The sequence below is a fragment of the Xyrauchen texanus genome, chromosome 37 (genome assembly GCF_025860055.1).
Source record: "Xyrauchen texanus isolate HMW12.3.18 chromosome 37, RBS_HiC_50CHRs, whole genome shotgun sequence".
Classification (NCBI taxonomy): Eukaryota; Metazoa; Chordata; class Actinopteri; order Cypriniformes; family Catostomidae; genus Xyrauchen; species Xyrauchen texanus.
The window spans coordinates 20,511,864-20,524,879 of record NC_068312.1 but is presented as its reverse complement, the minus strand read 5'-3'; the positions used below and the strand labels follow the sequence as shown (position 1 = coordinate 20,524,879).

The following is a 13,016-nucleotide window of genomic DNA, read 5'->3' as shown; positions in this document are numbered from 1 at the left end:
CTTTAAAAAGTATAATTCTTCTTTATAAAATGCCATGTAAACCCTAACGCTAATTCGGACAAACAGGCCTATACAATGTGATTGTACTGTAGCTCGGCTTCGTCCAGCTTACAGATTAAGGGGACCACAACTGGCTTCGGTTTTGTGCCCATATACTTAGATGGAAAAAGGTGATGTGCAACATGTATATCCCATATTTGACGTTCTTCCTTCCCTATTTGATTACGCATTGTGTCATGTATACTTGGACAGACAGGTGAAGACTGTAGCTAGAAAATAACTGTGCACGTTTACATACGGAGTGTCTCTACTTCTCCCTGTTTCTGGGTCCCACTGAGGGAGGGGTATGTTGTGATAGAGTCAGATTCTCCTCCCTCTCTCCTGTCAGGTGTACAGCAGGCCTGCAGAAATAGCACACTGCCTGGGGTGAGATGACAGTCTATGTTGCAGGGCTAGTGTCTGAGTTCTGGGTTAACACTGTGCTTGTTGGGGAACGGCTTTACCCCCTGAGGGATGTACCGTTCCTCCTGTATGTACATGTATCTGATCCTGCCTGTCATCCCATGGTAGAGATAAAATCTCTCACCCAGCTCTCACTTCCACACAGTTGCGTATGTGACAGTCATATTAAAACAGATACAGTGATATATACAGACATGGGGAGATTGTGACTTTTTAATGACCTCTTTTCTGTGGGATGTTTGGAATAACTGAATGTGAGCATTATATATTGAAATAGTATGGGTGCTGCACACTTATTTTACTCCACATCAGCTGCATAATGGTCTTGTATTCAATTCCGAGGGGACTGTTTGCACTGGAACACTGCTTTACAGCTTAATTAGGGGAAGTTTGTGTGCATTGGCTTTATAAAGCAGCAGTTGGTGAACTCATTTGGAAAGTGTTCATCAGCTTTTATAATTGTCTGTCTAATTCATTCTGTCAGCACCGGTATTGGCAGAGAGAATTCATAACAGTTATATGTCTGTCCATGAAGATTGTTGCTGGGTGGGACATGTTTTGGATGTAATATGGAAATATGTGTGTTTTTTTTATAGACTGGAATGATGCAGTGTAGTTTTGAGGGCTTTATCTTGGATGCCACATGATGAATGCAGATAAATAGATGAGTTAACCTGGGAAGACGAGAGAGTCTCTAGGGCCATCTTTATTCATAGAGGTAGTAGAGAAAGGACAGGAAATGTTTTGCCCCTGATTATATAAAATTTGCTTATGGTATACAGCAGGGGTGACCAACCCTGCTCCTGGAGAGCTACCTTCCTGCAGAGTTTAGCTCCAACACACCTGCCTATCATTTTCAAGTAATCCTAAAGACCTTGATAAGCTGGTTCAGGTGTGTTTGATTAGGGTTAGATTTAAACTCTGCAGGAAGGTAGCTCTCCAGGAGCAGGGTTGGTCACCCCTGGTATACAGTATGTTGATTAATACCATAAATATAAAGACTTAAAGGAATATTCCAGGTTCGATACAAGTTGAGCTCAATCTACAGCATTTGTGGCATAATATTGATTACCACAAAAATGTATTTTGACCTGTCACGACTTTTTATTTAATAAAGCAAATAATGAGGTTAAATTGAGGCACTTACAATGGAAGTTTTTCTAAAGTATAGCCTCAAGACACAAACAATATGTGTGATTTTAGTGTGATAAAATCGCTTACTTTTTCTATGTAAAGTTATAGCCAATTAACAACTTTGTTGCCATGAAGATGTACTGTCATCAAACCCTAAAATGACTGTAAAAATAACAATTTAGACAACTTTACAGCTCAAATAATACATACATTTTAAAAGAAGAATTTGTTTTAGTAAAGTTTCACATTTCTGCCTTTTAAAAGCTCAAAAAAATCAGCCCATTCACTTCCATTGTAAGTGCCTCACTGTAACCTTGATTTTGTATTTTTTAAATAAAGAGGGCTGAATTTTTTTATTTTTTTTTGTAATCAACATTGCCACAAATGCGGTTGATTTGAGCTTAACTTGTATTGAACCCAGAGTTTTCCTTTAACCATCTGGGGTCTGAAGGTGTTTGGGCCCTAGAGAAGTTTTGACATGCCTTGAGATTTGTGTTTTTTTTTTCAGTTGCTTAAAAACATATTAATGGCTAAAGTCTGGACTACAATAATATGTGAGCAACATGTGTGGACATGTTTGTATTTTTGAGAAAATAATGTTTATGCATGGTTTTGAAAAAACAAAAATTTTAAGTAATTGAAATAAGGCCATATAACACATACTAAACATTTGTCTGACATTTGTATCTTGTAGCCTAGAGTGTTTTCTACAAAATTATGTGAAAATCATCCTCATCACTCATTCATACAAAACAATTTAGTCATTTAACTTTTGTAAGACACTTTTAGTGTTACAAAGTTCATATGCAAGGAGGCGTGGATGATCATGAATATTGATATGATTCACACCTGAGGAGACAAAGACCCTCCCCTGGGCCTATCAATAAGGAATGAGACAGAGAGAGTATGAATGTGAGGAGACTTAATTATCAAAATCAAGTTTTAAGTTAAAAGTAGTAATCTGACTATATATTTTCTTTACATAGAGACTTTACTTAATTTTAGACCTATACTACCATTTAAAAGAAGTCTCTTCTGCTCAATAAGACTGCATTTATTTGATCCAAAATACAGTAAAAACAGTGATATTGTGAACTCTTTTTACAATTTAAAAGAACAGATTTTTATTTGAATATATTGTAAAATGCAATTTATGATTAAAGCAGAATTTTCGGCATCATTACTGCAGTCTTCAGTGTCACGTGAAACTTCAGAAATCATTATAATATGCTGATTTTCTAATATGGGCATATTTGCATTGCATTTGACACATTTACACCCGAACACATATTTGCAAGCACAAGCTTTGTTGATGATGAGGCAGCATGAACACTAGTTAAAATATAATCTTAACATTCATATTATTTTTATATCATATTACATATCATATTTATATTATACAGCATACATTTTAAATACCTGCTTTAGCAAAAACAGCATTTAAATGTAACTAAAACTTGCCTATTAGGACATATTTCAATACTCTGAATCCTGACTGGCAAGTTTGGAAACAGTCCCACTTGTAAAATATGTTTGTATAAAATAGCATGTCAACTAATGTAAGAAAAACTAAATTACTTACTCGTCCAAACTTTTATACTCGGCTGGATCAAGTCTCTCTTCAAAATGCAAACGTTCATCGGAGTCCCGCTCTTCTTCTGAGGAAAATGTTAACTCTTCCTCACTATCCAGGAGCTTTCTCACTTGTGTATCATGCCATCTTCCAAACGCGCAGAAAGGTGAATTAATTTGATGTTTTTTAAGACAAGGTCGGGGGCGTTTACCATTTGCATTGATTGCCTCAGCACATTTCCGTATGAATAGCACCCTCTGCCCGTGGGTGTGATCATATTAGAGATAATTAGCTGAGCCAGGTAAAATTGTACATCGCTTTGTTCCATACAGATTACATTGCAGGAGAATAGTTGTTTTTTAATTGTTTTAATTAAAGGTAGACATTATAAGCTTTCTTTAGACATATGTTTCATGTTTGTGTGATAAGTATTCACAGAGTTTCAGAAATATGCTCGCGGAGATAAAGAAGTCTGAAAGCGCACCTTTTTTATTTTCTTTATTTTACAAAAGCACAAGTTTTTGTTATTGTGAGTATACACAAATAAAAGTAGACCCTTTATAGTCTCTAATGATGTCTTACACTTATCTGTATGTCCCAAAATGACAGAGTATTTTATGTTGTTTCCGCTGTAATGACGCCGACCCCTGAGGGTTAAAAGTGAAGTGTGTGATTTTTGCACCTTTAGTGGCAGCAAATATAATTGCAGTCAAAATAACAACATTGACTCAAACAATGGTGTGAGTTTAGGGCAGTTTGTTAAACAGTGGGCGTTGAGGGAAGTATTTAAAATGTGTTCAATCTATACACAATTTAGAAATTTTGAGGCAAAATTGTATCCATTGAGTTTAGTATTATCATTGTATGTTGAATAAGACATTAGAAGTTGATTGTTGTCAAACATGACAAAATGAATCCATTGAAATATTACTGTATGTTTTCTTCAGGGAGGAGTAAGTGGTCTCACCAGCTTGCTGGAGTTTAATGACAATGGCACCAACCCCAACATCTACTTTGAGATCCTGGGCACCAACTACGGAGAGGAACGTGGCCGCGGAGTCAGCAGGGTGAGAGACAGTCCATACCAGCCTTCAATATCTGTTTCAAATTCAGCTCCCTCTCTCTGTGTCATTTTTTCCTAAACCTCACTTTCAAAGCTTCACGAGACAAATGTCACAGAAGCCTAATGAATTCCATCAGCCTCCCTAAGAGAGGCTTAGTGCATCAGTACACATTGTTTATCAGTTTGTCTGTTCAACTTGTCTTTGGTGGAGTGAGGTTGTATTTATGCAGCAGTAGCTTAAGAATCGTCCCTCAGTGATCCGCAACATAATGAATCTGTTCTATCCATTCGTTTGTCATTAATTACTTTAGTCATATCTGTGTGTATTTGCTCATTCAATATTAGTCCTAATCTGTCTCTGTCTTCCCCACGGAATTGTGGATCAATTGCTCATGACAGAAATGCTGCTTTGAAACCGAATGATGCACAGAGCAAGAATTACTCGAAATCAAGCTATGCTTTTGGATAGGAATACCCCATTCTCCACCCGTCTAGAGAAAAAATCTGGGCCTGCTCAATTAGTTGGAATAAATCAAATAGTTCATTTGCGCCAGTTGCTAATCAGAAAGGCATTCAAAAAATATGTTTATTCATTCCTCATAGTTACAAAAAAGCAATCTGTTTTGCAAACTAAAACTTACACTTCAAACAGTGGTGATTGGATTTGGCCGAAGTACACAACCAGTCAAAAGTTTGGACACACTTGACTGAATTTATGCTGTTTTCATGTTTATAATTATTTGTATTTTTTTTTTTATTACTTTAGATTGAAAAGTCTTAAATGCTTGAATTTAGATTTGTACATAATATAAGTCTACATGTATTGTAATGCATGTGTTGGACCAGATAGTGAAGGAAAATCTTCCATCAAGTACAAAGCATACAGTATACGAGAACTCGTTTGTAAGCTGGGTACTTGACTTTACTATTTTTGGAGGTGTGTCTAAATGTTGGACTGGTAGTGCATTTGACTCACTGTCATCAGTCAAGCTATAGAAATAACAAGTACAAAGTTTCTAACATGCACTATATGATTTGATCTGACCTCACTGCAACCATGCACAAATTACATCTTCAGATCTGATTTAAGATAATGGTCTATGACGCAAACAAGATCTTTGCACTTCCAAAAGATGAAATGGCTCATTTAAATTAAAGTAATTTAATGAAATGTGTACTCCGTAAGTTTTTGTTTGTGTTTCACTGGATCTTGTTTATCTCTCTGCCTTGAGTACTGGAAAAGAGCTGTATAACAGACTTGTCCTGACCACCCAGGACATAAAAATTTGGGTTCCCTATCAAAATTAGATCTGCTGCTGCTCCACATCGGAGTTCTTTATCTTTTTGTTTATTTTTTCCTGACTGTTTATCTCTGACTGATAATACACTAATATCAATCAAATTTGCATTCTTGAATTCAAGCCCAAAACATTTTTGCAAGTTGTTGCTGGTTCTTACTAGAGGTCGACCTAAAGAGGATTTTGCCGATACCGATACCGAACTATGGTGGTGGAAAATGCAGATAACCGATTAATCGGCCGATAGTTTTAAAAATCAATTAAGCAAATTTTAAATATATACATATTATTATTTCCTTACTATGACGGGTACAGACATAGATGCTACAAGAGTCCAAAATGAATAAAATCTGCAGCTTATTGTTCAACCAAAATCCCAGTAATAACCAGAAATAAATTAAGATTTGGTGCATAGTGAGTGACTCTTATTTTGAAATGATGGAGACTTGGCTCCGTTACAGTGCTCTATATTAAAGCAATAAAGCCTATATATTCATCAGATGAAGGGTTTGTTTATATATATTTCACCAGATGAGGTTAAATGAGGAATAAGGATAATTATTATTCACAAGATATCGGCATAGATTTCTGCAGATAATCGATAGTTCCAAAAAGAAATCAAATATCGGCACAGATTATATAGTTAAAACCGATATATCAGTCTACCTCTAATTTTTACTAGTTTGTGTGCAGTGCAGTTGTCTTCTGTATTCCAGTGCTCTACCATGAGCTTTCTAACTGCTTGTGGCATGCGTGCTGAGGATGATGCAGCTGTGTTTTGCAGGAAGGCAGTTTCTTGGAATGGAGTTGTTGCCATCATGTCTTACCATTTTTCTTTATCATGGCTCTGCTTGTTTCATTGCTCCAGCAGGCACAACTTGTTTGGAAATTTTTATTCTTTTGGACTGGTACCCTCACTCTGGACTGTGCTGTTGGCTCAGGCTCCGTTGTGATGTTTTGTCTTTAATATATTCTGTAATCTATATTGTGTTTGTTGTTGGATTGTTTTTTTTTTTTTTTTAAGTGTTTGTAAAGTGCATTGAGGACTGGAAAAGTGCTATAAAACAAACTTGTCCTGGCCACCCATGACATCAAAAATAAGGTTCCCTATTGAGGTCACTCGAGCTGCGTAATCGCTATGGGGACACATCCCATGTCACGTGGTCGGAAGCCCTTATACAATCATGCCAGTTTATTGCCTGATGGCACTTAAGTGCTACGTCACTAGCTCCATAAAGGCATTCACTTTGCGCCATCACATCAGATTTTCTGTTCCTTAGTGCACGATTTTGTCTAAGTCTATGTTTGTACCAATGATTCTCTCTTTTGACTGGAAAACACATAACGATGTTATACATTATGTACACTACCGGTCAAATATTTTGGAACACTTGACTGAAATGTTTCTCATGATATTAAAAATCTATTGATCTGTAGGCATATGAGAATGACTTATGAGATATGAGAGTGCTATTATCGGCTCAGTTTGGAATTTCCAAACTCGTGTTCCCCCTGTGATTTGCGCTGGGGAACGAGTAGGTTGAGGCGATGCTTTTGTTCTGCACGATCCGGGTATTACACGTTGTTCCCCTATTAAATGCTGGGACCGGTTTAGTGTCTAACCCGTATCTTTAGTACACTAATTTAGCTCAGTTTCCCCCATAAATTATGCTGGCGAATTAAGGGTTTTGCCTTTGCCTCCATGACTCAAGACAGTCACACACCGGATGAGAAACGCCACGCTGCATAGCGGCTAGGACACGGTACAGGTATCAAACACATGGCACGTCAATTTGGTTCACGTGGCAGACAGTACACTCAAGTTAGCAAAGTTTTCCCCTTTTTAAAGAATGAACAAGGCTAGAGTAAATAATATATGTCCATTGATAATTCTTTGGGTCGAATTTAATGGAAAATATTTGAGTTGCTCTCTGTGGCACTTTGCAGAAATGTTAACAGCTTCCGTAGTTGTCGGTGGGCGCCACTGACAGACTGCGAGTGCCGGTGTGCGTATCTTCATTGAAAACAATTGTTTCGAATTTTAGAATGCGCCATGTCGCCTGTCAGACACGTCCAGTGTGTGACCCCCTTAAGAGTCTTGGAGCATGCATAATATAACTCAATGTACGATAAAATAGGTCTACACACGAGCCTATGGGCTTGCTATGTAGCAAAGGAAATGAGCCATTCAGTGAGTGAAATTGAACTGTATTAATGTATCTGTTTCTCTCTGGATGAGTTCGCTGTTGAATGTCCCACAGCAAGAATATGGTTCAGTTTTCCCCCAAAGCTTGCTGGGGAGCGAACATAAAAATTACAATTAAAAACTTCTTCCTGAATACAGCCTCTGTCTCCATGACACAAGGGATTCGAGACATGCTTAACAGAATTCGATGTTCATCAAAGCACAAGTGTACACAAGGCACACAGTCGGCATAAGCACCGCATAAGAATGTGCCATTGTGCAAGCCTGCTTGTTTGGTCAATCCCCATCTCATGTACATTTATTCCACGTTTCTATGCTAGGGACGAGGATTTATCTGGCGTCCTCTGCTACATATACATTCAGAGTGTCCGGCCCTTTTATATTTGCCTGATTTAATTCGGCCTCTTTCTCCATGACCAAAGGTTTTGAGACATGCGTAACCGAATTCGATGTGAACAAAACACACAAAAAATACAATTAAAAACTTCTTCCCGAATACAGCCTCTGTCTCCATGACACAAGGGATTCGAGACATGTTTAACAGAATTCGATGTTCATCAAAGCACAAGTGTACACAAGGCACACAGTCAGCATAAGCACCACATAAGAATATGCCATTGTGCAAGCCTGCTTGTTTGGTCAATCCCCCTCTCATGTACATTTATTCCACGTTTCTATGCTAGGGAAGATGATTTATCTGGCATCCTCTGCTGCATATACATTTAGTGTGTCCGGCCCTTTTATATTTGCCTGATTTAATTTGGCCTCTTTCTCCATGACCAAAGGTTTTGAGACATGCGTAACCGAATTCGATGTGAACAAAACACACAATGTGCATAAGCAGCACACGCTGTCCCTGCATACACAATGCTGGGGCCATTGTGACAAACCAGCTCTTCCAAATAAACGTCTCCCCTAATGTCCATACAATTTTCCCCGTTCAAGATACCAGGGAAAGAGTTTATACTATCAGCGTCTCTGATGCGAATGGATCTCAGGGTGCCCATATTTCATGCCTGAATACAATAAAGTCAAAAACATTAAAGCCTCCTCAGCCAGCCTCAGTGTTAAAGGAGTGATCTTTCCCCTCCACTGTGCCACTGGTCCAGAGGCAGCTGCTAAAAATAAGCATAGTGTGCCATCTAGTGGTCACAGGTCGTACTGCAAGCCAAGGCAATGTAGTAATACCTCTGTCTGCCCATTTGTGGACTTGGCAGCAGTTGAAGGGCATCTCGAAGTGGGTGCTTCGAATGATAAAGCAGGCTTATTTCATTAAGTTCAGCTAAAACTTGCCTGTGTTCAACGGGTTTCTTCCGACAGAGTTTTCTGTTTGCGAAGCAGGGTCTCAGAAAAGAGCAATTGATGAAATTCACCCTTTTCAGACAGAGTGCGATTTTTACAGCCGTTATTTCCTAGTCCCAAAAAGGACGGCAGCATGCGTCCCATTCTGTATCTGAGGCACTGGAGTTCCAAGCTGAAGAAATGTCACTTCTGAATGCTAACACAAAAACTAAAAATGTCACAAGTGCACCCGAGGGACTGGTTTGTGACAATAGATTTGAAGGACACTTCCATATTCAGATTGCACCAAGGCATAGGTGCTTTCTCAGATTCGCTTTCGGGAGCAAAATGTATCAGTTTTGCATCATTCCATTCAGACTTGCATTGGCACCAGGTACTTTCACCAAATGCATGGATGCGGCTTTGACGCCCTTGAGGCTTGAGGTGCTAGACCACTTGGAGACTTTGGCTGCTTAACATCGAGATGTCATTCTCAGCCATGCTAATAATCTAGGGCTGTGTGTAAGAGTGTTCGACTCTATTTCTAGGGATGGAGCTACAGTCAGGTCCATAAATATTGGGACATTGACACAATTCTAATCTTTTTGGCTCTATACACCACCACAATGGATTTGAAATGAAACAAACAAGATGTGCTTTAACTGCAGATTTCAGCTTTAATTTGAGGGTATTTACATCCAAATCAGGTGAACGGTGTAGGAATTACAACAGTTTGTATATGTGCCTCCCACTTTTTAAGGGACCAAAAGTAATGGACAGATTAACAATCATAAATCAAACTTTCACTTTTTAATACTTGGTTGCAAATCCTTTGCAGTCAATTACAGCCTGAAGTCTGGAATGCATAGACATCACCAGACGCTGGGTTTCATCCCTGGTGATGCTCTGCCAGGCCTCTACTGCAACTGTCTTCAGTTCCTGCTTGTTCTTGGGGCATTTTCCCTTCAGTTTTGTCTTCAGCAAGTGAAATGCATGCTCAATCGAATTCAGGTCAGGTGATTGACTTGGCCATTGCATAACATTCCACTTCTTTCCCTTAAAAAAACTCTTTGGTTGCTTTCGCAGTATGCTTCGGGTCATTGTCCATCTGTACTGTGAAGCGCCGTCCAATGAGTTCTGAAGCATTTGGCTAAATATGAGCAGATAATATTGCCCGAAACACTTAATAATTCATCCTGCTGATTTTGTCAGCAGTCACATCATCAATAAATACAAGAGAACCAGTTCCATTGGCAGCCATACATGCCCACGCCATGGCACTACCACCACCATGCTTCACTGATGAGGTGGTATGCTTTGGATCATGAGCAGTTCCTTTCATTCTCCATACTCTTCTCTTCCCATCACTCTGGTACAAGTTGATCTTTGTCTCATCTGTCCATTGGATGTTGTTCCAGAACTGTGAAGGCTTTTTTAGATGTTGTTTGGCAAACTCTAATCTGGCCTTCCTGTTTTTGAGGCTCACCAATGGTTTACATCTTGTGGTGAACCCTCTGTATTCACTCTGGTGAAGTCTTCTCTTGATTGTTGACTTTGACACACATACACCTACCTCCTGGAGAGTTTTCTGGATCTGGCCAACTGTTGTGAAGGGTGTTTTCTTCACCAGGGAAATAATTCTTCGGTCATCCACCACAGTTGTGGGTCTTTTGGTGTTGCTGAGCTCACCGGTGCGTTCTTTCATTTTAAGAAAGTTCCAAACAGTTGATTTGGCCACACCTAATGTTTTTGCTATCTCTCTGATGGGTTTGTTTTGATTTTTCAGCCTAATGATGGCTTGCTTCACTGATAGTGACAGCTCTTTGGATCTCATATTGAGAGTTGACAGAAACAGATTCCAAATGCAAATAGCACACTTGAAATTAACTCTGGACCTTTTATCTGCTCCTTGTAAATGGGATAATGATTGAATAACACACACCTGGCCATGGAACAGCTGAGCAGCCAATTGTCCCATTACATTTGGTCCCTTAAAAAGTGGGAGGCACATATACAAACTGTTGTAATTCCTACACCGTTCACCTGATTTGGATGTAAATACCCTCAAATTAAAGCTGAAAATCTGCAGCTAAAGCACATCTTGTTAGTTTCATTTCAAATCCATTGTGGTGGTGTAAAGAGCCAAAAAGATTAGAATTGTGTCGATGTCTCAATATTTATGGACCTGACTGTAGATGCAGGCGTGCATGTCTTTACCTTGCATTCCTTCATTCTGCCAGTGTCTAGCAATGTTCAAAGTGGGACGTGTTCTCCCTGCGACGAAATTTCACAGGTTTTTGGGGCTCATTATTCGCGGCTTCCGCCATCAATCCCATGGGCATGTTATATGCAAGACATTTTCAGTGGTGGATGAACTCCATAAGGGACTTCAACCACTGATGCATGCATTTCGTCCCTTCAAAGTGTTGCGTGGATGCAATCAAACATCGTTACCATGGAAACGGATGCACCTTCTGATGTTGGGCATTCTGTTGGGACAGGTGTGCCACCACAGAGTTATAATCACAGACGCCTCCTCCATGGGTTGGGGTGCTCTGTACGAGGGCCGTCCAGCCTGCAGGTTTTGGATGGGCCAGTGGCGATATTGGCACATAAACTGCCTGTTGGAGTTGCTGCTGTTGGAGTTAAAATATTTCCATCTAGAGTTTCAGGACAGCCATGTCCTTATCCGGTCGGACAACAGGACAGTGTTGTCCTACATCAATCACCAGGGAGGTGTGCGCTCTCATGCCATGCTGAGGCTGGAGTGGCACATTCTTCTGTGGGCACAAGACAGTGTGCTATATCTATGAACCATACATGTCCCGGGCCAATTGAATTTGGGGGCGGATCTTTTGTTCAGACATCGTTTGATGCCCGGAGAATGGACATTACATCCTCCGATTGTGAAATCAATCTGGAGAAGGTTTGGCAGAGCGGAAGTGGACTTGAGTGAGACTTAAAATTGTCCCTTCTGGTTTTCCCTCTCACCCCCGGCAACGCTGTGCATCGATGCGTTTGCGCATCAGTGGATGTCAAAACATCTTTGTGCCTTTCCTCCGATCAGTCTACTGCACGCAGTGCTGCAGAGAGTTCAGGAGGATCGGGTTTGGCTTCTGTTAGTGGCACTGTTTTGGCCATCTCAGGTATGGTTTTCAACACTGCTCTCTCTCTCTCTCCTGGAGGAAGCGCCTTGGAAGATTCCTGTTAGAACAGACCTGTTGTCTCTGGCTCAAGGCAGCGTTTGGCACCGTCGACCGGATTTAGGGAATTTATGGGTATGTCCCCTCAACGGGGCACTCTATTGAATGATGGTTTATAACCGACGGTGGTTGATACCATTCTGAATGCTATAGCTCCATCAACCAGGAAGCTTTATACGTTTAAGCGGCTGAGTGCACACTTTATTGGAGTCTCTATTGGTAGACATTCTCTTGTCTCGTGATTTATCTGTTGTTTTAGAAGCACTCTCGGGGGCTCTGCTTGAGCCCTTCGCAGCAGTTACTGATACATTTCTGAGCCCTGCTGGTGGCATTGGCATCGTTTAAAAGGGTTGGAGATTTGCATGCCCTGTTGATCAATCCACTATGTATGGATTTTGCACCAGAATATTCAAGGGTGGTGTTAAGACCTCACTTGGGATATTTATCCATGTTTGTGTCTACATCCTTTTGCTCGCAGACCATCAATTTTCAGTCTTTCTGTCCTCCCCCTTTTGAGTCGGAGGAGCATGAAAGATTACATATGCTTGGACCAGTTAGGGCGCTGCCAGTTTATGTTGACCGCACAAGCCAGTGGCGTTAGGCAGAGCAGTTGTTTGTGTGCTTTGGTGGCTGCAACAGAGGTGCTTCTGTGTCCATTCATTGGCTCATTGATGCAATTTAAAGTGCTTATGAAGCGCGTGGTTTACCTTCACCTTCAGGTATTTGAGCCCATTCTATGAGGAGCATTGCATCCTCATGGGCTTTGGCTAGAGGTGCGTCATTGAAAGAAATTTGT

General features: G+C 40.1%; 1 protein-coding gene across 2 annotated transcripts in view; it reads left to right on the top strand.

Moving 5' to 3' along the window:
- The window catches only part of LOC127630454 (glutamate receptor ionotropic, delta-2-like), a 560,225-nt gene that overhangs the window by 363,523 nt on the left and 183,686 nt on the right, over window positions 1-13,016 (top strand). For both annotated transcript variants that reach the window (XM_052107985.1, XM_052107986.1), the window contains exon 8: window positions 4,117-4,236. In XM_052107985.1, the coding sequence (XP_051963945.1) occupies window positions 4,117-4,236 (120 nt within the window). The remainder of the gene's footprint in view (window positions 1-4,116; window positions 4,237-13,016) is intronic.